General features: G+C 50.4%; 1 protein-coding gene across 1 annotated transcript in view; it reads left to right on the top strand.

The window, feature by feature from the left end:
• Positions 1-664: 664 nt before the first annotated feature.
• The window catches only part of LOC122394364, a 29,547-nt gene continuing 6,019 nt past the window's right edge, over positions 665-24,192 (top strand). The window contains exons 1-2 of the mRNA XM_043391200.1: positions 665-876; positions 21,430-23,440. Coding sequence (XP_043247135.1) covers positions 21,444-23,440 — 1,997 coding nt within the window. The 5' untranslated portion in view covers positions 665-876; positions 21,430-21,443. The remainder of the gene's footprint in view (positions 877-21,429; positions 23,441-24,192) is intronic.

Here is a 24,192-nt window from a genome sequence, read left to right as displayed (position 1 = left end):
AGGTTACAACCACCCTAGGGTCGTTTGCAAACTAACTGAAAATCGCATACTCCCTGTAACATATATCTATATATTATATATAATATATATATATATATATATATATATATATATATATATTATATATATATATGCATTTTATCGGAAGCAAATATCGCAATTTCACATAAATTTACACACACAAAAAAACATTTAATTAAGGGAAGCAAGAGGCACGTAAGCTGCTTTTACTGCAAGTTTAATATCGTGCTTCACCATCAGAATTAACAAAGATATTTCGTTGCGTTGATTTTGAGATATTGCAATCATCGTGTAAACTACTGACAAGTATGCTTGCAGTCACAGTCTACCGCCCACTACCACTGACGTATGATTTTACAACAGACCCGGTGTATCACTACTGATTGCTTCATGATTGTCCATTTTCGAGACGGCATGACCCCTTCCTCTACAGATCCTTGTTTTGTAACATAAAATCGTATCCGCCAATGTCAGCAATCGGGTACACTCGCGGGCAGCGTTCCCTTCACCACTCTCTGAGCATAGGTGGCCGGCCGTCGACGCCGGCAACGCTGCAGAGAGTGTACCGCGTCGGCGGAAAGGAAAGTGTGGCTGGGCTCCGGCTGCCGCAGCCCGCCGCCGTGCGCGCGCCGCCGTCCGCTCCAGTGCCGGCCGAGACCCAGCGTCGGCAGCTCAGCAAAAAACTCGCGCCGCGCGCGACGCCAGTGCCACTGTGCATCGCCCCGTGCTGACACCTCCACGCGGGTCGTGGTGCCGAGTTGAGACGGGTTCGGGGCACGAGGCGGAGACACCACGGAGGACAGGGTCCCTGCCGGGAAGGACACGTACGGCCCGAACGTAAACAGCAGGAGAGAGGTAAGCGCGCTTGGCTGTGGTGATCCGTCGTTTGATAATGTCTGGAACTGTGCTGGAGAATCGAGACTTGTTTACCATGGATGGCTGATATTTGTATAGTGAATATGGGGATGTCTCTAGCGAATTGGAGGCCTTCATTCATGAGACACCCATGGTAATCTTATAAATTGCTTACTTTTCTTCATTGTGCTCAGACTTAGGTCATAAATTCTAATAAATATAGTTACATTAACTTTTTCGACCTCATAACCGAAGAATCCCAAACCTATAACGACTCCTGTCTTCGTCTGGGGTTTCGATATGATATGGTGTTTTCCACAATCTCTGTCTCATGATGGGCGCAGCACAGTCATTTACCCCGCGCCCCGTAGGGCTACCGGCGGACCCTACCACCCGTAGGGGGGGGGGGGGGGGCCGTTTCGGCCCCCCTAAGATCTCGGAAAGTTACCGGCCGATTTTCAAAATTCAAACGGCGTTCGATAGCCCCACCCGGGAACTACCTTGTGACCAAATTTCATTGACCTAGGTCAAACCGATGACGTCACAGGTCAGGTCAAAGGTCAGATTTTCACCGTTCACAGGCATTTCAAGAAATGTGTTGTGAAATCGAGTTAATTGGTAATTTATTGAAAACCATCGATGGTACATTGTTCGTCAAACACATACTTTGCTATCTGAGGTCACTGATACCAGGTCAGGTCACAGCGAGGTCAGGTCACCGGGGTCACAATATGAAAGTGTCGTGTGATACATGTTTTATGGTCCATTTTACATGACAAATGCGATTATGTGGGTTAGGCAGCCTTTGGGGCCAGCCTAGGTCACGTTTTGGTGAAGGTCAGGTCAAGGTCAGGTCAAATAAGGTCAAATTTCAAAGTTGATATTTTTGCATAAAATGGGTATCGATTCGATGCAGCTCGTCACGGGGAGTCTAATGGTGGTCTTTGTCTTGCTCTACGAGGTCTAGAACTGCCAAAAATTGAGTTTGAAAATTTGACGTCATCAATTTTGAACAGTTTTTTCGCTATAACTTGGCCAAAAAACGAGGTATCGATCTGAAATTCGGTATGTAGATAGAAGACGGTAGGTACTATCACATATGTTTCGGTTTTTTGAAACTCAAAAAACGTTCTGGATTTTTTTGGCTAATATATCCAAAAAAAGGTTTTTTGGATTTTTGGGGTTCAAAACTCAAAAATTTCAAAGATCCGAGATAGAAGTTTTGTAGCCCTGTCAATTCTACACCTTTTATGTCTTGATCATTTTTCTGTATCTTCAAAGCTGTAGGCCTGACAGGTCTTCTCGCGAAGGTCTTTTTTCGGTCGAAAATGACAGAACATGACGTCATTCTGACGTCATTTGTGGCCAACCTATCATAGCCTCTGGAAAAATTTTTGGTCACAATGTGTAAAATTGATGCCCGGAGGGGTCCTGAAAGTTTGGTGGCGATATCTGAAGCGGTTTAGGAGATATCGACCGAAAAGGACAGGGGGGCCGTTTCGGCCCCCCCCCTACGGGGCGCGGGTTACGATTAAAGCAGTGTAATAGGACACCATAGCTTCTTTCGGCTTGATCAGCAGCGCGTTGATTTGATGATGATTGAACCTGCGAAAGAAGTGACGTTTAATGCGGGAGATAATCCGACCATAGAGAGAATGAACGTGTGAAAAGCCTCCAAAGCAGTAGCTCCGGTCCGAGGCTGAATGACGACGCTTGACGTGGGGAATAATGAATAGGTGCAACGAATGTGTCGCCGACTCGTTTTATTTTCATTACAAAGGTGTTTTGTGTCTTACGACCATGACACACGAGTGAGAGAGACTCAAATAAAGAAAAGATGTCTTACGAAATTGGCTCATAAAGACATGTGCCACTCGTATAGCCTTCATGAATGGAATGCCGACCTCGCGCCAATGGAGACGTGAAAAGCGGGCCACCAAAACGATAACTGTTTTTGTTGTCAAAGGATCTAAAACTACGGTTGTTCGCCGTACAATTGTAGGCGAATGACAACTTTTGGTACTTCGCTATGCAGCTACTCATCCATTTAATTGGCAATAAACACTTTCATTGTTTGTTTGCACTTGAATGGTTGTTTGGTAGAAAACATGTATGATAAATTGCAGACATTAAGTAACCCTTCGTACTGCTTGGAATATGTCGGTAGAATCATAGTTTTAGCTTAAATTAGAGCCCTTTTTATCGTTACCACACAAGAAGGAGATGAACATCGTTTAGTGATCATCGATCTCAGAAACATTTGCACAGGAATAGCCCTCGTGAAGACATCGACCATTCGAAAGTGGCGGCTTGGCTTTCGTCTGGTCTGGGCTGGGTCCTGAATGTGGCACGTGGAGGTCAGTGAAAACACATGGCCAGGATGCCTGTACCGCAGAGAGAAACACCTCCCCGGAAAGAAAGGAGAAAATTAGATGATGACGGGGAGGTAACGACGGAAGGAACAGGGGAGAGTGAGCGAGAGAGAGAGAGAGAGAGAGAGAGAGAGAGAGAGAGAGAGAGAGAGAGAAGAGAGAGAGAGAGAGAGAGAGAGAGAGAGAGAGAGAGGAGAGAGAGAGAAAGAGGGAGAGAGAGAAGGAGAGAAAGAGAGAGAGAGAGAGAGAGAGAGAGAGAGAGAGAGAGATGGGAGAGGGAGAGGGAAAGGAAAGAGAGAAACAATTATAAGAATTAGAGATAGCGGCAATCAAAATATTAGTTACAAGCAAGAAAAGAAGCAGTAGAATTGACAAAGAGAACTGAATGCGAAGATATGAGGAAGGAATGAACAATAGCCAAGTTTCCAATAAATGACAGCGGGTAAGAGCCGCCAAAATTTGAACACAAATGTCAGTGATGGAGGTTTTGGTGATATCAAGAGACCTCCGTTCCCCACCAGATATACCTAACGTTCCCCGTCGCTTTTCGGTAATCGATATTGCCAAATGATAATGAAAAATCTGTCGGTGAAGAAAGGGAAATACCGCCGAGCCTTCTGGTATTGGTGTCACACTACGGTCTCTGGCCACATATGTGATATTTGCAGTGAAAGTGTGATGGGACACTTTTTTGGACACTTTGAGCGCACGGTGACCAATGAAGTGGAAAGGATAACATTGTGGGAAAGTAGGAAGTGCGGTGGGTGATTATGCTGATGAAGTTGGGTGATTATGCTACGTTTCGTTGATGTTCAAGCGATTATACCTGGCAGCCAGTTGTGCGGAAAGAAGCAAGTGTAATCTTCTTTGAAAACACCCTGATGCTCAATATTAAAACCATGGTCCTCAAATTTTGCTCAAGACTAAGTCTTCACATGCCTCTTTAGTTCTCTCATGGAGGTCGGATAACGTTCGCAACTGCATAGCCCAATGAAATACTGCAGGATGGGTCCTGGCTCCTGCCCATCCATGCATGTCAAAGAAAAGACCGCATCATAGTTAGGACTCGATGCAACAATTGTTTTCAACCACATTGCGTCAGAATCAGTGGCAGCCTATCACCATGCAAGGTGAGGACTGTAGACTTGGGGTACCACCGACGGCCAAATCTCCATAAGAAGAATGAGGCTCCCTTCTTTGCTATAGGTAATTACTGCTCACGAAGGCAATGTTGCACTGTCTTGTCTTATGTCTTCAACAAGGAACCGACAAGCCATTAATAATGTAACTGCATGCAATGCAACCCATCTCGCCTACCCCCGAAGCTGCTTAGCGTCTATATGACCGTAAAATACCGCGGCTCCTTCTCAACAGACTGTGGTGTGTGTGCCCACTCTCAGCCGGTCGCTCTCCCGCCAGACACACAGAAAACTGGGCCGTGTGCGTGTGCGTGCAGCTCCAACGTTTGCCATTCACGTTTGCTCAGTGTTGTCGTTCCAATTCCACCGGACGTCGGGCGCGCCGTTTGAGCACACAGATCAACACATAACGGTTCAATGTTGGTCTGCCATATACGCTAACCTACATGAAACCTTCCGTACCGCGCTGATTCTGAATAATCAGCTCCCAAATGCAAGCGGTTTGTCCTGTGCACGTTACGTGCCGTAGAGCGCAGGCCGCCGGACGCCGGCCAGTATCCTGGCTACAGGGAACCGGTGCGTGTACCGCTGGGTGCGCGCTCGCGCACGCCACATGCCTCGCTAATAACCCCCTGGGCGCCGACACGCTGTCTGCCGACCAGTCGCCGGCTCTTATTTACACCATTTGTTACACCGCCCGCCGTGAGCGCAGCGCCAAACTCCCCGGACTCCGCGGCCGGCGTATAAGGATGGTGGTGTGGCGCGCTAGCGCCGGTAATTTAGCTGCGGCGTGTCCGCCCAGCCCGGCCGCCCTTTGCGCCGCCAATCGCCGCCTCGCGCAGTGTTTACTATTTTATCATGAACGTTTGTTTTCCTGCTTTATATTATTGTAAATTCGTTATTATCGTCACTTCTGTTTTATAGTTTTCAACCGTATTTAATATTTGTCCTTGCTTTAATTTGTTGTAATTTCTAGATTGACTTTTCGCCGTTTCTATATGCTCGATTCGTTTTTGATTATGTAAAAAAGTGTTTTAATTTTTGGCTGTGTAGTTCCGCCCCCGTTTACTTCCTGTTCGTTTTGATCTCTATGGCTTTTGGCACGTGCTCTCAGTTAAAATATAAATTTAGTATCGTACGCGGAGTGTCAGAGAGGCTGAGTATTTCGACGAGTTCCTAGTTTTATTTCTCACGTTTTTCTCCCAGTTTCAACCCATATCTAACCATCGTTTCACTGTTTATTTCGTTCTTTCATTGTGGGTAATTTCCTTTCTTCCGAACACGCACCTATTTAACCTGAGACCCACATTCTGATGAGCCCGACGTGATTTGAAGTGATGAGTTTAACCTGTTGATATATCCTGTGCTTTTGTTGCCATTTTTTTTGTGCTTTTTGTTGCTAACCTTGACCTTGCCTACCTACTCGTCATGCCTCACTCTGATGATGTGCTTGTGGCTGAGTCCCTGGCCCTGCCTTCTGCTGTTGGTGCTGTTTTCGCACCCGTGTGCAGCCTGACAAACCAGCTGTCTCGCACTTCCGCTGAGCAGCCTCCCGCCGTCAACCAGCACCAGCAGCAGGACGAGGCGACCAGCAACAAGCCGACACGACCCTGCTGCACAGGATGACGACCCTGCCGCGCAGGACGCAGCCGCCCCTCCTGGGGCCTCTGTCAAGCCGCACCTGGCAGGAGCTCCGCTGGCTGACTAGACAAGGTGCGCTCCTGGTCAACCAGTCCTGACCAGCCACCTCCAGTCCAGGCTCTCCTGTGCCAGCGACCCCTCCATCTTGGAGCAGTTCCAGCCTGGGGAGACCTGCGACGCCTGCCCAATGCTTGCCAGCCACCACATCGACACCGGCAGCTCGCCTCCAACGTGCCAGCCCAAGATGACTGCCGCCTGTACCAACTCTACAACACACCTGCAAACGACACTACCTGGACTCGGTGCTGCCCCGCACCGACCCGGACCGACGAGCTGCTGGTCACCGCGCCGCCACCGGACGCCGAGCCGCTCGCCGTCGAGCCTCTCGCCGCCGTGCTACACCCGGCGGCCGGGTCCCTGGCGACCGCCGCCACCGGACGCCGATCCGCTCGCCGTCGCGCCGCTCCCGGCCGCCGGGTCACTGGTGACCACCGCGCAGGCCCCCTTTTGTGAATTGTAATGTGATGTGATGCGCTCCGCGACTAAGAGGGGGAGCAGTGTGGCGCGCTAGCGCCGGTAATTTAGCTGCGGCGTGTCCGCCCAGCCCGGCCGCCCTTTGCGCCGCCAATCGCCGCCTCGCGCAGTGTTTACTATTTTATCATGAACGTTTGTTTTCCTGCTTTATATTATTGTAAATTCGTTATTATCGTCACTTCTGTTTTATAGTTTTCAACCGTATTTAATATTTGTCCTTGCTTTAATTTGTTGTAATTTCTAGATTGACTTTTCGCCGTTTCTATATGCTCGATTCGTTTTTGATTATGTAAAAAAGTGTTTTAATTTTTGGCTGTGTAGTTCCGCCCCCGTTTACTTCCTGTTCGTTTTGATCTCTATGGCTTTTGGCACGTGCTCTCAGTTAAAATATAAATTTAGTATCGTACGCGGAGTGTCAGAGAGGCTGAGTATTTCGACGAGTTCCTAGTTTTATTTCTCACGTTTTTCTCCCAGTTTCAACCCATATCTAACCATCGTTTCACTGTTTATTTCGTTCTTTCATTGTGGGTAATTTCCTTTCTTCCGAACACGCACCTATTTAACCTGAGACCCACATTCTGACCCACATTAACGAGATGCCCCGGGCGATAGTCAAATCAACTAGCCGTGCATCCCTCGGCGGGGTACCCTCGCGAGGACTTTCTCCGACATCACCGGAGCCAATAACTTTCACCGCGGATGTGGCCGGCCCGCCGAACCCTTCCATATGCATCTGACCGACTTTATCTCATTTCCTTCCCGGTGGGTCGTGCTCTGACGATGTCGTGCGCCGCGATGCCTCGTCTTCTCTGTCCATTCCATTATGGCTCAGCTTTGTTCTTACACAGCCATCAGCCGGACTAACGATCTGCGGCCGTCATCAGAACCCGCGCCTCGTGCTCCCAATCATGGGTCTTTGTTGTTGGGGGCGCTCGGCCTGCAGCTGACACTCTTTTGGCACGGTGGAAATCTTAAGACATTGCTGTTGCTTTTCTCTGAACGATACGAGTGCGGGTATTTTGTATCAACCAGCAATGCCGGAATACGCTAGTGTCTGGCCGGGAGAATCGGCTGCCGCCGTTGCTGCCGACCGCCGCTCGTAGCCCTCCAGCCACCGGGTGAGGTCAGGCCAGCGGCGGCGCCCAGGCCGGCAGACCGGACGCACTAGCTCCCACGCTGCTGAGGAGGCCGACATCAGCTGACCCCGGGTGAGCACTAGGAGCGGTCGACCGTGGCGGGGCTGGGCTGAGCTGGACTACCGTGACGGGCATAGGATGGACTGCGGTGGAGCTAGCTATACGTGGGTTTGACGGGCCGGATCTTATTAAATGGAAGCAGACGAAGTAGAAAATGCGGAAAAGCTGGTCCGCCAGTAACCGTGCTATCTTACAATCCAGATGCCACGAAAATTGGCTTTGTTTACTTGTTTTGCGCTGAGATGAACTGAATGAAGCAAGTATCAGTTTGTTATGTTCTTTTTCCATTCAACCGACGGAACTTGTTACGACATAATTATTAGCCTTGTTACATTGCGTCACTATTCCAGTTTTGTCTGAAATTACCATACGGCTCTGAAGACGCCGGATTTGTGCCAGATCCGGTTCTCACCGGAAACCGACTCACGAGTTGCAAGGTCACGGCCACAAACCCGAGACTGAGTTTTTTTTTTTTGACTCATTGACGAAAGTTTCTGCCTTGTCTTATTTGTGCATCAATCAATAATTTTGCCATTTATGGAGCTATAGACTACGCTGCCCACCGTCCCAAGAGTGGAACATTTTTAAAAACAAATTCTGTCATAATGATACCATACAATGAAAAAAGTAAACCGTTGTTGATTTATTCAGTTTCACCTTCCACCATTCATCAATAACATCCGTCGTCACCTGATTCTGACACTGTTGCCTGCACCCGGTGACGACACGTGCAAAGAAGGCCGGCGTGGCGATCACTATGCGCATACATCACTGACTTCTCCTACATCCTAGGAGTCTGCTCAGCCCACCATAGAAGTGTGGTGTTACTCGGTCCACGTGTGACGAGACACGGGCGAAAGCTGCTCCGGCAGCGAGCGAGTTCTGTTTGCTTTCAGCTGGGCACCGTAACTGAATAGTAAGCGGTGGCCAGCGCGGCGCCGGTGTGTGCCATTACAAACTCTCACGGTATGGCTGGGCCGTTTCACGCGCACACCGGGTGTTGTTTTTACTGATAAAAGTTCGGTATACAATATTGAAAGAAATTGGTGACACAGCAGTCATCAAGCGCCAGGATGATTTCAAAATTTGTGGGCATTTCTTCACGGATTGTAGTGTCCGTCGACCCGATTTTTTCCAAGCCTAACTCATACCTATTTAGCTTAGCGCCAATACAATTTAGATGAAATCTAGATCAGTTGGCCGATTACTTTAAACTGGAGCCAGATTTAACCCTCGCCGGACCTATTGGTTTTCTACATACGCGCCGGCCGAGGGGGGGGGGGGGCGGGTACGACCCCCTCGCCGTTTCGCCCCTGGTGGAGCTAGCGCGTCGCGGAAAAAACGAGCGTGTGCGCCGTTACGAGACGCAGAGATTGGTACCCGATTTTAAGGTCCTAGGTCAACCAATGACCTCTGAGGTCAGGTCAAGTGCCCCAAGGTACGGTTCAGTTTTTGGTGAATAACTTCGCAAAAAACGGCCGCAGAGCGCCGATTTTGGCAGCATCGTGTTTGTCTCGCTCAGGCGCGTCGAATGATATACTTTTTGTCCGGGTCAGGTCAACTTGGGGTGTTGACCTCAGGTCAAGGTCAGGTCAGCACCCCCAGGTCACGAAGTTGGTCGAAAGAGGTCATGTCGCATATCATTCGATTCGGCAGGTCTTCCTGAGTCCATTGGTGGCTTTCCCGACTCGCTAGCTCAATTTGATCAAGAGTTATTGACGAAAAACTAATATGACCTTGATGACGTCATAAATGACGTCACGCAAGGTCAACATTGCAAAAATGACGCATCTAACCTTGCAAGGAGTGCATCAAATCACGATTCTGTGTGCTTGAGATAGTTGGAGATCGTTCCCGGCGCCAGAATAGCGGTTTTCATTTTTCCCCATTGACTTATAATGGTGAACAAGTTGTGGGACTCATAATGGATACTAGATCCTGCAAGTTTCATTTCCCTGTGACATCTCCTCTGGCAGTGAGGGCGTTGCGAAGTTGCGACATCTGAAGACCGTGCAGAGGTTCACTTATGACGTCATAGGTCAGTGACCTGACCTGACTCAAAAATGCGGTTGGTGTCAAAAGATCCGACTTGGATCAAAGGTTAAGTATGCCAAGTTTCAGCTCTCTATCGCCAGCGTGTTCGAAGCTATCGCGAAAAAACCCTATGGGGGGCGGCACCCGCCCCCCCCCCCCTCGGCCGGCGAGGGTTAACGGCCGGAAACTCTCTGACCGACCTTCACCAATGGCCGGCTGCGGTTTCAATGATCGCGACTCAGTCGAGTGTGATCAATCATACTCAATCAGGGCAGTCACACAGGTCTGACCGGGTCGTTCCACATGTCCCGTCAGGTGCAGCGCACCGGCTATAACCGCATGATCGACAACTGCAGGGCGTCTCTGACAAAATGTGATGTCGCCCAGATATGCTTTGTAATCTAAGAACGTACAGGAATCCCCAATAAATAACTCAGAACTATGAAAATCCCACTTAACGAGACATCTTGGCATGCAAAATATCCACTTATTTCTGAAACAAATGCCGAAACGAAGTTTCGATGTCATTCCCAATTTTACGGGGGGTATTGTTTTATTTGCCGTGGCCCCAGGCGTCTGCTCTCACACTCAGATCAAGGACAGCCGATGGCGGCAGTGCAGTGCAGTGGTCCGGGAGAAACCTCCCTCCAATTCTGGGCCAGCTCGAGCGGCTCTCCTGCCGTCCGGGCACGCACGGCTGGGCTCCTCACGATCTGACGGCACCGGGAGTGGCTGGGAGGTACCGCGACAAACAGAGATGGCCCCAAACGGCCGAATCTTCTCTCACAAGGGTGCTGGTGTTCTACAGCCCGCCTCTGTGTTCCGCCTCGACCTCGAGCCCGCCTCCTCTGGCGGGCCCGCCTTACTTTGGTTCAGCTACTCCACTTTGTACTAAGGTGTCAGCTACTGACGGAAGGCTCTGTTAGTCCATGCCAGACATAGGAAAGCTCTTTTCATGGATGTGAAACACAATTTATCTAAGTGTGTCGGCCAGGCTTCGGTACTCATTTGGTGCGTCTTGGTGCCACTGATCACATCTATCAACGGCGACTCGTTCCGTAAAACGTTCCGTGAGTATTGATCTTCCACAAAGACTGGTTTCAGTTCAGCTCTCTCCACACCTGAACAGTAATCTTCTGCACGCGATGCCGTGAGCACTTGACTGGTCCATCCACCCTGAGCTCCAACCAATGATAGAGAACCCCAGCCCAAACGCTTAGCAACGTGCATCCTAAACGTGTATATGCTGATAAGTTCATTCCAAATGTGTGTGCCGAACAATCCCTATCCCCATCTAAAATGCCCGTGCTCATATGAAAATGATCCGTCTATGGCCTGAGCCTGCTTTCAATCACTCGGGTTGTCCAGAACCCTGGCCAGAATGAATGCTCCCCCAATCACTCGATGTCTCATTGCTGCCTCTGACTCGCTGTCTCCCAGCTGCCTTCGACTGACTAAGCCCAGTCTCACGACCGATAGAAACTGCAGCCGCGGCCGGTTCGGACTCCTATTCGGGCTCAATAGTGAAAGTCCGAGAGTGGCCGATCTCACGCTACTGACCACTGGACTCAGCCACTACCCGTGACAGCCACCCAGCGTGGATTCTATGGCCTCTGGGAAAACTCAGTCAGCCGAATGTGCAAAGTGCTGGTTCACAATCTTTCTATGGAACTCTGCTTTTCCTACACAGTACACCTTCTTCACTGCTTTTATGGTTTTATCGCTGTTGCAGCTAAAAGATCTGTTTCACCTGGATACTCAGTGAACTGTGAGGTCATCTAAGAAACCTCGACAGCTCTGAGGTCGCCAGCTGTCCGGAGCGCCAGCTGCAGCCGGAAGGCCGGGAGGCCGGGAGGCCCACTCATTGGTGACCCGTTTCCGCCGCGTCCGTGCAGCCGGCGTCCGTCGCAGGTCGTGTCGGCCGTCGGCAGGCCCAGTGGGTCATCCGATCGGCTTCTGTTTGGTGAGCGGCCGCCGGCGACTGCCGATCGGACCTGCCGAGAGAAAAGCCCCCCGCGGCGCGCGTGGACCAGATCGGTCGAGGTGGCCGGGTGGCGACACACTTCAGCGGGCGGCGCGCGTCCTTAATTGGCACAGAAGCTGCACGGCACGACCGGGCTTTCCGCCTGTTCACTTTCATCATGCTCTTTGAGCTGCGGGAAATAAAATTAATCAAATTGTGTAAGATGCAGTGCATAGCTAGTAGCTACACGCAACTCCAGCCCATTGCATGAGTTGTTTCAAAACCGTCCAGTCAGTTCTTCTGCAATCAAACGCTCCGTACAAGAATACTGTGACCTTTGCAGCATCGCATTTATTTCACCTTCACTTCGCAGACCTGTCCCCTTCCCTGTCAGTCGCGTCGAGCAATGTTGTGACCACATGTGCCTCTGAGTCATTGTTTCCGGTTTGACCGGTCGCGGCGGGTCAGAGTTGCAGGACCTGTCTGACCGGAGACTGGCCTTGCACAAGGCTGCCGCATCTACGTCATCATACGGCCAGTGTGTACTCGGCCGTATAAGCTACACAGAAACCAGATCGATATATCTAGCGACTACAGGCGACTATCGACTATCGGGGGTGCGTTGGGATAACGGCAGAGTACGAACTCAAATTTAAGTGGCTCAAATAATGTGATAAACCAACTTCTGCGTTTACAGCCGCGGATCTACAGTCTTTACTTATCCCTTTATTTAACAATTCATGTCCAAGTTCATCAAACAATGTCCCTACCCAGAAGACTTCATCTCGGGGATTTCGATTGAGTCCTAACCTGGCTGACGGACACGATTGTATCACAATTTACGACCGGACAATTTGGGCCACCGAAGCCATATTCTGGCCGGAAAGGACAATAAAAGAAACTCTTTCTCTGACATGGGCTCGCCTAATTATCTTTCACTTCATCTTTCTCCGCTCTCTCTCTCTCTCTCTCTCTCTCTCTCTCTCTCTCTCTCTCTCTCTCTCTCTCTCTCTCTCTCTCTCTCTCTCTCTCTCTCTCTCTCTCCTCTTTCTTTCTCTCTCTCTCTCTCTCTCTCTTTCTCTCTCTTTCTCCTTCTTTTTGTTTTCTCTCCCCCCCCTCTCTCTTCTACTGTTTTCACACCACTATCTCCATCTGTAACCAGCATGCCGTTCGACATTTGGCACCAATGTGTAGGTAACTACATACACTCTCAGATCCGGTCCGTATAAAACGGGGCCACCTGAGTCCTCACTGGTGCTCGCTCTCCAGTCGCGGTTTATTGGCTGGCTGACATCCATGTAAAACCTGTTTAGTCCTGCTCTCTTGTTGGCACGCCACCAGCATTTATTGCTGGTTCATGCTTCTTCTGACGTCATTAATGAGAGTAAGTGGGATGAAATGAGACCGAATTGAATTATCAACGTGCTGGACTCTAAATGGATAGATGCTGCATTACATTAGCACTGTTCAATAATATTATGCTGCTATTGAAGAGTAGTCTTCACGTAATGGTGGTGATCAATTGATGATCTTCTCATGTTTGTTTCCCAGACGTGCGCTAAGGAGAAAGCGACACTGAAGGTGTGATCGCTTCCACACCTCCTAAACCTACATCACTCTAGCTCCCATCCGTCAACGTTTGAGTAGCTATCATATCTGACAAACTAGCCTAATTTCTCTTTAGTTGACCCTGATTTGCCAGAACCAATGAATAATTGATTACCTGATAAACGGCTTTGTAATCGAATCTCACAAAATAACCAGATTCACAACACCCCTCATTCATTCATTCTTTAGTCAAGGATCCTCATCTCCAAACTTCGTCTCCCCACTGTAGGCTCTGACTGATCGGCAGGCTGTCTGCGTTGTCACTTCCTCTGTGGGTCGCCGTGTCGGGTGACACGCGGCGCTGACCTCTGACCCCGAACCGGTGACCCCGCGCTGCGCGCTGACAGCCGACCGCGCCACAGGAAGTCGAGCTGCCCATTATGCGGCTGGAAAGAACCCCGTCTGTCGCTCTCTTGGCCAGCGGCAGACCGGAGCGGACATGGTTTCAGAGGCCGCCGAACCTGGGCTCTGTGAACTAGGGAGGTTTTGAGATGACCTAGGTCACCCTCGTGACCACATCTGCCGAATGTCGCTGGGTTTGAAAGAGATGTCATGCTCTTTATGACTTTGTATCGATGAAAACAACGCTTTTACTACCATGTTGAGCTGACAGATAGGCATGTGATAAAACAGCAGGAGCATTGTGCGCCTAATGGCTCTTCTTTGCCGTGTACGATTGGTTCAAGTTGAATTTGCTCGGTGTTTACAAAAATGCGCGACACACTGCCAGGCTCTATTCAGACCAAATTTAATGAGATCTCAGCGTTTGACTGTTTTTACGGAGCGAGCGAAGCGAGCGTAGTCTTTCCTTAGATTAAAGGTAGTGTGCCAGCTTTCTTGGACCGTATGGAGTTAATGGCCCAGATAAGGAGAACCGGATTTTTAGAACTTATCCATACCTTCAAAACTCATGGAAACGTCTTAAATTCTTCAAATTTTGAGTACCCCAGTGCGAAATTCGCCCCGACGGGTTGTCGGTCGTACCCCAACCACATTTCACACCACTATGAACAATAAATGCACACACTGAAATCGCTATTACCGATATGCTCATCCAATCAAGTTTCGATAAACCCGTTCATCATCTCCTGCGGTTTCGAACACGCCTGTTAGGTGGCTTCTGATGCTCGTCGAGGTCGGAATTTCCAAATACGCGTGGTGCGTCGGGCCGCGCGCTCTGACTTCGGCCAAGAAAAATGCGTCAGCTGATCATTGTCATTTCTGCCACTTGCGTGTGGTGAAATGGGGTCATTACTTATAAGACGGCTTTTTCATATCAATTATTTTACATAAAATCATATTTCAAACCATAAATAATGTTCGACAGCCAAATAAAAGAAACAATACCAATACGGGCTTACAGTTTAAGGCTCGACATTGTGTTGTCTACGATTAGACAGCTGATAACTCATTCCCGTACGTCGTATGGTCGTAACACTATAATGACCTTTGCTTATTGTCACAAGTGCGCCGCATTCGCGATTGTTGCCCGACGCCTGTTTGCAGGTGAGCCCACTACAGTTGTTATACATATCTAAAAACCGAAAAACTTTTAGGCGAAAAAGGCACTATTCCAGGCCCATTTTTGATTTTTTTTTGCGATATTAGGTAAAAACAGAAGCTTCTTATCCTAGGAAAAATAAAATGGGAAATCTTTCAAAGGTGGCACACTACCTTTAACGGAAATTTCTGAGTATGAGCGGCCGGCCGGCCGGCCGGCCGGCCGTGGTCACGCTTTTGCGAGGCTTATATCTCAGCAACCACTTGACCGATTTACACGCGGTAGTTTTTGTAGGGTAGCTTCATTCCTTCTACCAAGTATTGGACTATTCCCGATGCATGTGGGTGACCCCTTATGCACGTGCCACGTGCAAAACGAAGAGGTGTCACTTTTGTAATTGTTGCAATATCTCGGTAACTACTTGGCCGATTGCGCTGAAAGTTGGCATGTAGGTAGGCACCCACTAGGCACTGCATATACATGTGCCAGAGTTGGGGTGCTGCTGCACGTGCGCACGTGCAGGGGTCGTTTCCAGATCTCGAGAACGGCTGGACCAATTGCGCTCAAATTTGGTACACGGTTAGGGACCGATTAGTAGGGTGCCGTGCACAAGTCAGTTGGGACCCATTTTGCACGTGCGCACGTGCAGGGTGCCGCTTCCAGATCTCGAGAACGGCTGGGCCGATTGTGCCCAAATTTGGCACATCACTAGAGACCAGTTAGTAGGGTGCCGTGCACAAGTCAGTTGGAGGTACCCCCTCGCAATTTCGCACGTGCAAGGCCCACCCTCTCGCTCGCTCCGTTAGTCGCCCCAAAAGGCGTTATACTGGTGTTTAATTATTGTTTTACCTCCTGGTAAAACGCCTGCAATCCTTTCAAGACTAATTTGGGCAATGCATTTCCTACATAACTCGCCAAATTGTCGGTGGTATTGGAGAGTTGGGCGGTCCCACCAGTTTCTCTAAATCTGTGCTGGAGACCACACCCGCGCCGCGCCGGTACCTCAGCTGGGCACCCACGCTGTCGGCTCTCATGGCCGTCGGTTCGTTTCACGCGGGATCCCGTGAGACCAGTCAACGGAGAAAGCATCGCTGGCAACGCGACACTCAATAGGCGAGAGAAGATTTAAGCGATGATGTATCATGGCACTAATGACAACTGGCTCCATCGATACCACACCATTTAGTCGATACAGCTGTGATATCAAATTCTCTCTCTTTGTTCCGGTGAAGCTGATGGATATGGTAAAACTGTGGTAAAATCTGGACCACGTATGCGCCGGTTCCCAGGGTGATTCCCAAAGCTGGCCGCGGGGCCCGTCCTCGACAAGGCCGGCCGCTGACCGCCGTCCACCACCGTGTGTCCGACAGCGAGCTGTGGTCGGCCGCTGACCACCGTCCACTGACCGTTCAGTAGCTGTGCGAGCTGCGGTCGGTCGCGTGCCGCCTCCCCGCGGCGCGGCTGGCTCAGTGCCAATGTCTCCGTCAGTTTGGCTCAACTAATGGGCTGCCCAGCCGGGCCGAGCCGGGAGAAAGCCGAGCTGCGTCCGGCCGCGCCGCCACGGGCGCCTAGCACCACCCACCCAGAGACCGCACCTGGATCGAACTCATCTCATTACCGACACTCCTCGGCACTGCGCCGGGCAGGTCCCGGACTCCGGCCGCTCCCCGGCCTCCTCCAGAGCTCGGCACACTCCCGGAGTGACCCGGAACCGGGCCCGGAGAGAGCTTCGGAACCGATCTGCGCTGGATCCGTCTGTTTGCCAAGGTTGCCAACTGGGTGGACTTTTATACGCAATGCCGACAATTGAGTGTCATGTTGAAGATAATATCGCACATTTCACTGAGACAAAAAAAATGCAACAAAAATTTGACCATATTCTCGCTTATCTGCCATTCTTGTATGAAACAAAATTCTAGTTGCGTGATGATCGCATTTCATCGCAATCCACTTTTGAAGCAATGCTTGAAAGTGAACACTTCGAATATTTTAAGTGCCAATGAGTAAGTCCTGCACCATTTTCAAAACTGCATTCCCCAAAGCGCTCGCATTTGCACGGAGTTTGCACATAGTCACTTTCTCTCTGTTCCTAGGCGCGCGTAGCCAAGTGCGCCACCCTGTGACGTATCAGGGTAGGGAACAGGATAATCTAACAATTAAATCTGATGCCGTGACAGTAAAGTTGGCTTACCGAGGGAGGAAAGCACCTGTTGCGATCGTAAAAGTGTAACAGCAGAAAAAGGTGTTTGCTCCAGGTTTTTCATTTATTCTATATTACCTATAGAGTACACCAGAACGTTCCCGGTTCTGAGTGGTCGGAAAAAAGAGACCCTTATTTGCACTAGTTCTTATTATTTGCACATTCTTATTTGTGGGGATAAGCTCGACACATCATGCAAGCCACTGAGAGCTGAAAAAAATGTTCCGCCAGATAAAAAGAAATCGACACAATGTCAGGCTGAGAATGAGAGACTGCAATTCCAGGTCAAGAGGTAGCGGAGACTACAGTGCATCACAAGAAGAGAACCAGAGACTGCAGCGCTAGACCAAGAGGTAGCGGAGACTGCAATTAATCACAAGAAGATAACTAGAGACTGCAGCGCTAGACCAAGTGGTAGCGAAGACTGCAGGGGTACACAAAAAGGAATCAGAAATTGCAACGCCAAACAAAAGACTATTTAAGGGCAAATCCTACGAAGTGCTATGCTGCTAAGCATTTGAGGAGAACTAATAATTTGATAAAGAGAAGCCAATCATTTGATGATTTGAGAGCAACTCAAAGTAGAAAGTATCATTTGGTGTCAATAATTTTGTCTTGTGCTTATTTATCCATAATCTCAAAAAAGTTCCTTTCGTACAAAAGGGGAAAGACAGGAGCGACATTGGGGAATTATTGTGCATTTTTACTGAAAGTTTCACAGTTCCGCGCCATGCATCTGTTGACAAAGTGGAACCAACTGCCGTCATATAACCACGTGACGCCAGCGGCTTTTGCAATGATTGATTCTTGCGTAAGATTGCAAAATAACTCATACCCACCGGCCATAACTAACAATGAATTAAGCTTTCGAAAACGTCACACCTTACATGAAACTGGTGGCAGGAAAACTTCCCTCTTTATCCATTCGCAAACACTGATCAGCTTACCCCAAAGTGCGCCGCCCACTCTTGCGAAGGCCGCGCGTATGACCCAGAGGCGGGTGGCGGATCTCTGCTCTGGCAGTGACCGCGTTACGGCGGAGCGCGGTGCCAAAGTGGGGTAGTGCCGCGCCCGTGAAACCCAGTCACTGGCCGCGGGCGCCGACGGCAAACGTCACTGGTCCGGAGTCTGGACGCCGGGAGACAGACTGGTAAGGTGTGGAAGAGGTGTGCGATATAGAGGACTGGAAAACATCAACGTTTATCCTTGTTCCCTGGCACCCTGCTGACCGTTACTGCAATTGTCCTTTTTGAAACTCTAATCATTCTCTCAGTTTTTCATTCTTTTCCTTAGAGCTAGCTCGTCTTTTCATACTCTCCTTCTCTCTCTTCCTTTAGTGCCTCACATCGCATACCAACTAGTCACGCGTGTTTTATTACCAAGCTTCACTGGAAACAACAGTGAGAATGGGAAGCCTCCCGGGGTGCACGGTGAGTGACAGATGTGGACTGGCACGCTGTGAAAGTGGCCATTTAACCGAGCCGAAGTGGCGGACGATCTGTGCCGCACGTCCCCACCAATCCACCGCACATTAACCCGGCCCAAACCATTCGTCACTGCCCACCACACAATGTGCGCGACGGAGGACAATAATGAAATGTAAATGGTCATTAGAGTTTCCAATTTTCTTTCTTTTGTGAAGATGATAAAAGTGACAGCTTCATCGGTTAATTGGAGCGTTATCCGGGCAGGGTCAAAACCAGCCTCATTAATTTCAGTCTGGAGGGCGGACTTGGAGTAAAGAGGTCGTGGACTCGTCCAATACGACCACAGGACTCGACTCTCACGGCCCACACCCTGGTGCCACCGATGTACTCCGAGTAAGGCCACCTCGGCCGCTCGCAGAGGTGGAAGCGGGCCGTCGCCGCCGGACACGACGAACGTCGAGCGTCGTGTCATCCCACCGGCGCCCGGCGCTGGCCTCAATTGCCACCTGGCCGATAAAAGTGTCTCCGTTTCACGGCTGGGACTGAGGACGGACTGTCGAAGATGGATGTGTCAGCGAAAAGTAGAACCGGGAGATAGACTCCCGAGAGGCAGATAGCAGGAGAAATGCTAGTGCCGGTGTTGCAGTGACATCATTTTATCCAATTGCATCTAATTTGGAAAGCTTTCCGCACGCAAAACACAGTTGCTATGTAGACAGGTTACACAGGCTAATGCCTAAAAACATAACATTGTTTGCAATACTCTGCAATTTTATAGCCCCAAATGCAGGTTTTGTTCATCACCTGCTGACTCACGGCTGACATTGCTAAACGTCCATGTACACAGCCGCCACCATTGTGTAGTCCGTCGGTACACGAGCTCGCACGTCGCCCATTGTTTTCGGCGTGACCCACTGCGGCCCAGCTGTTTCCGCTCTAACACAGCGGGCGGCGGCACTCGCCTGTCCAGGCACACACTGTCGGATGTTTTAGGGCCCTAGGCATACCTGCGGCGTTAGAAACAAGCGAAGACGAAGTGTAAAATTAAACGGCTGGTTAATGAAAGCCTTTGGAAAACTGAGTTGTGCTTCAGCTTTGTCCAGCTGTCTTGATTATTGTTTAAACACCAATGACACCTATGTCTTTTGCTGTCGATAAACAAGAGCGGCCGCCGGCACAAATAACAGTAGATATAACATAAATATTAAGCTTAAATTGTTTTGAAATAGATATCACCGTGGATCTTTGAACAAACGCTAGATGCATATTTAGCGAGAGTTATCCACAGCTTTTCTAGACAAAACTCGACGAACAATGTTATACGTACTTGCCCGTGCATGTAGGCATAAATGCCAGCTATAATTCCAATTTTGACCTCGTGTTGTGTGCAAATGTTGCAACGAGGGTTCTTGAAACCAGTAGGGGAGAGTGGGGTAATTTGGGGTGGTGTAAATTGGCCGCCCCCACCTGTACGAAAGCTGATAAAAGTGAATGAAATAACTTTAGTCTCTATTCATTTGTCATCGGCAGAAATAACTAGAGAACAAATGTCAAAACTTTCCCCTCTTAGTTTTATTCAAAATTAATAAAACGTGAATTTCGTTAGAAAATGGTAACATTTACTTCCGTTTAAAAATTTGTATAACATGTAGTATTTGGGCTGTAAGCGAATTTCAACATTATACCGCCATTCTTGAGGGTGTTCAGCGGTTCCAAGAGCAATTTCATCTAGTTCTGTACAGCCATGACGACTTTATAGACAAAAATTTTCAGAATGGCAATGTGGGGTTATTTGGCCGGGACTAGCGGGGCCCGGTGCGCTCAGAGTCACTATGCTGGGACGGGCGAGTTGTCACGGTCAATTATACCATTAAGGACATAATTCATGACCAACTTAGACTACCTTGATGCCTTATTTCCTATTGGACAGCTGTAAGGGCATGTGACGTCATCAAATATAACCAAACGCTGTTTTGCTAATAAATCCCAACAGAATAAAGATTCAGCCGCGCAAATGGTCTCATTGTGTTCAGCTCGTCAAGGCGCATCGAATGATATACATGATGACCTTGATCTCACGTAACCTTGAGGTCAAGCGACCTGAGGTAACGTGACCTGAAGCCAACCTTTGACCTTGACCTCTCGAGGTCAACACATACATGTTTCGATGCGGAATGACGAGAGAATTACGATGGTATTTTTAGTTTTGGCCTAGCTTGATTACTTCAAAAGTTATTCGTAAAAAAAACTGTCATCACATCTAGAGCCGCTATTTTGACTATTTTCGACCCCTGAGACGGCTGAGTCAACCTCCAAAATGCTTCAAATGCGTCGTAGGACACGCGTCATTGCTGAATGTGAAGCTGACTTGCCGATAACAAAAATCATGGCCTCAAACTAACACCGGCCAAATTGCCCCACACCCCGGCCAAATAACCCTGCTAGTGGGGCAATTTGGCCGATTTGCAGACATTTGTAATCCGTCACAATTTCAATATAAGTAGTCACCCTATCATTTTAAGTTTACTGTCCAGGAAAGTAAAATGTATACCACACCTGTCAGCGTTGAGAAAATGCAGAAAGGTATTGTCGATTTTTAGTTACATCGTTTTCTAAAAAAAGCGGCCAAATTACCCCACTCTCCCTAAGTGTGATTATAATCAATCATCTGTTATGTACTTGTCATGCATTTGTCACAATCCGTATGCAAAGAAGGGTATAAGGATCCATATGACTAATGATATGATGTGTTACCATCAGACTGTGCAGCAGCTGGTCAGATGTCTGACTGAATGGCTCATCTGTCTATCTGACTGATCCGATCTGTACCTACATCTGCCTCATCCGTCCGTACATCTGTCTCGGCGACCGCAGCTCTCATCTGCTCCCGCTCTGGGCATCTGTCGACCACCGCTGACCCGTGACGTTTGCCCCACAGATCTGCGGAGCGTCATGTCACGAACACCGAGCGTAACGCTCTGGTGCGCCGCCCTGCTGGCCGCCACCGCCACCGCCGCCTCTGCCGCCGCCGCTGCCAGCTCGGCTCAGATCCCGGTCCCTGCCGAGGTAGTCGTTTCTTCTGACACCGCCTTCGTCAAGGGAAACAACCGCGCCGATCGTCTGCTTACCGGTAACGCCAAGAAGGGCATCACTGTGGTGGGCGATGACGGTGTGCCGGTGGTGTACGGTGTCCGCGTGCATGAGACCGAGGAGGAGCGCAACGAGCCCATGTGGCGGAACGCGCGCGTCATCGGCAACAAGCTCTTCCGCAACGATGAGGCTCCGCCGCCACTGCCGGCGCCACCGCAGGCTGCCGCGCTGGAGTCGAAGCCGGCGACGGAAACGGCCTCGTCAGTGCGGCAGGGCAGAATCCTCAGCTACAGCAGCGGCGCGCAGTTCGGCTTCAACCGGGTCAAAACCACCACACAGCCGCCGTTCAACTACCAGTCCTACTACGGCTCCAAGCAGAGGCCGACGGCTGCCACGGTGAGCAGCGGTTACCAGTACTCGGGTCACAGTAAAAGTCAGGGACTGAACGTCGTCCAGGCTCCCAGCGTGGCCGCGCCGACCCGGCGACCCTCCAGCAACCGGTACCCTGGCTTCAACAGACAGAGCGCTGGCTACACAACCACTCCCAGAGAACCTGAGGTCACCACCACCGTCCCCGTGTACCAGGCGTTCTTCGACACGAACTTCAATGAGCCCGTGCGACGGCAGTCGAGCAAGTCCGAGCACTCGTATTCGCCGGAGAGGAGGCTACAGTACAGCTACAGTCCCAGCACACAGTCTGATGTCTACTACTCCACAGATCCTCAGGCTCCTACCGCCTCATACCCGGGCAACAGCGCCCAGACGGAAGTGTCGCATGGAAACCAGGCACAGACCGGTTTCGGGCCCTTCCAGCGACCGACGAATACCCGCCAGCAGCACGGCTCGCAGTCTCAGCACGGCTCACAGTTCGAGCACGGCTCACAGTTCGAGCACCGGTTCCAGTCGGTTCCGTCCAAATCCTCGGGTGGGTTCCGGTTCCCGTCCAGCAGCTCAGGCAGCGCGACAGAGCGTCCCGCGGGTCAGATCCTCTCGCCGGGATCCTACAACCTTCCGCAAGCGGCTGCCGACTTCCAGGACACTGTGGATCCCTTCTCGGGTCGACCGGTAAACCCGGACCAGTTCAAGATCAAGCAGATGGCGTTCCAGTCTATCCCCGGAGGGCCGATCGTCAACATCCCCGTGCCAATTCCGAACGGTCAGCAGACAAAGAAGCCGGTCCTCCGCAAGAAGCGGCCATTCTCGTTCCTCAGCAATCTCTTCGGCAGCACTTCACGGAAGGACCGCTTTCCAGCCTCTCCCACGCAGGCAAGCGCTCCGTCCGCGCCGGCATCAACCGCACCGGCCTACTACAACAACGACCCGTACCTGTACGACGAGAACGGCTTCCGCAAGCCGACCCTGTACGACACCATCACCGATCCCATTCGCAAGCTGGGCGAGAACGTCATCGAGTTCACCCGGCCGGTGACCCAGCCGTTCCGCGACGCCACAGACCGTCTGAAGGAGGAGCTGGGCTTCTCCGCCCCGACCGACCAGCCGGCCGACAAACAGGCCGGCGGCGAGGAGGCGCTGCTGGTGGGCGGTCTGGTGGCCGGTGCCGGCGCGCTGGCAGGCCTCAGCGTCCTCGTCTATGCCAACACGGTGGACAACAACACGCACTACATCATTGGCCGAAGGAGGCGCTCGCTGGACGAGCCCGGCGTCACCGGACTGCTGGAGAACCTGGTGGAAGCGGAGGACCACCTGCGTGCCCAGTTCCTCGAGCGGCTGCGCGAAGAGGGCTTCCAGCGGTGGAGCCAGGGACCCTGCGCCAAGAGGATCTTCTGCGACTTCATGACGCAGCAGGACAGCGACACAGTCACCAGCGTCGCCAGCAGGGTCACCACCTTCCTCTCATAGTAAGTCAATCGCTACCACCACGAAATTGGGACTGGGTTCCTGAACTCTCTTGAAAGCCCTCAGCTATGCATAGTCTCTTCGCGTTCAGATTTTATACATATGGCCCTTACATATATACTGCTATACATTACACATACTTCATGCTGCCCTAAGCATTACAATTTTTAACATCTTATATGTATAATGCCTAGTCATCATGTATGTTTCCCGGAATGATGACAAAGACGTAACACATTTTACTGTTTCTTCCTTATGCCACTTCTGACGTTCAAGTGTGCCTAAACCTACCATCTTTGACAATAACGAGAGGTAATGGTAAGATATATCTTTAATCCCCAGGCTTGTTTCAATGCAGCTTATTGCAAGTACTCTTGTAAAGAGCGGATCACACAGGATACATATATCTGCTGAACACAAACTTCCCAGTGTCGTGCTGTCGTTTACGATCGCAGGGCATAAGGTGCGCTGTAAAGTGTCCCATGCTCGGTGAAGTGGGTCAGGCGGCCTCCGTGTGTGCAGAGCGGCGTGTCAAAGGCGCTGCTGCAGCTTTGCACGGGGCACTGCACGCCGGTCAGTTGTGGCTAGGGCCCGACGGCTGGAGACCTCGCGAGGGGAGGGAGGGAGAGCGAGAAAGTGAAACTTTTTTCCCCTACTGACCCACCCTCGCTGACCCTGCTCCAGAAGTTCAGACGGAAATGGCTGCATGTAAGGAAATAAGAAATTTCGTGTTCTTTTGTCCGGCCCGATTTTT

The sequence above is a fragment of the Amphibalanus amphitrite genome, unplaced genomic scaffold, assembly GCF_019059575.1.
Source record: "Amphibalanus amphitrite isolate SeventyFive unplaced genomic scaffold, NRLGWU_Aamphi_draft 000587F_arrow, whole genome shotgun sequence".
Lineage (NCBI taxonomy): Eukaryota > Metazoa > Arthropoda > Thecostraca > Balanomorpha > Balanidae > Amphibalanus > Amphibalanus amphitrite.
Note: the sequence above shows the minus strand (reverse complement) of the source record. Positions and strands in the feature narration are given on the sequence as shown.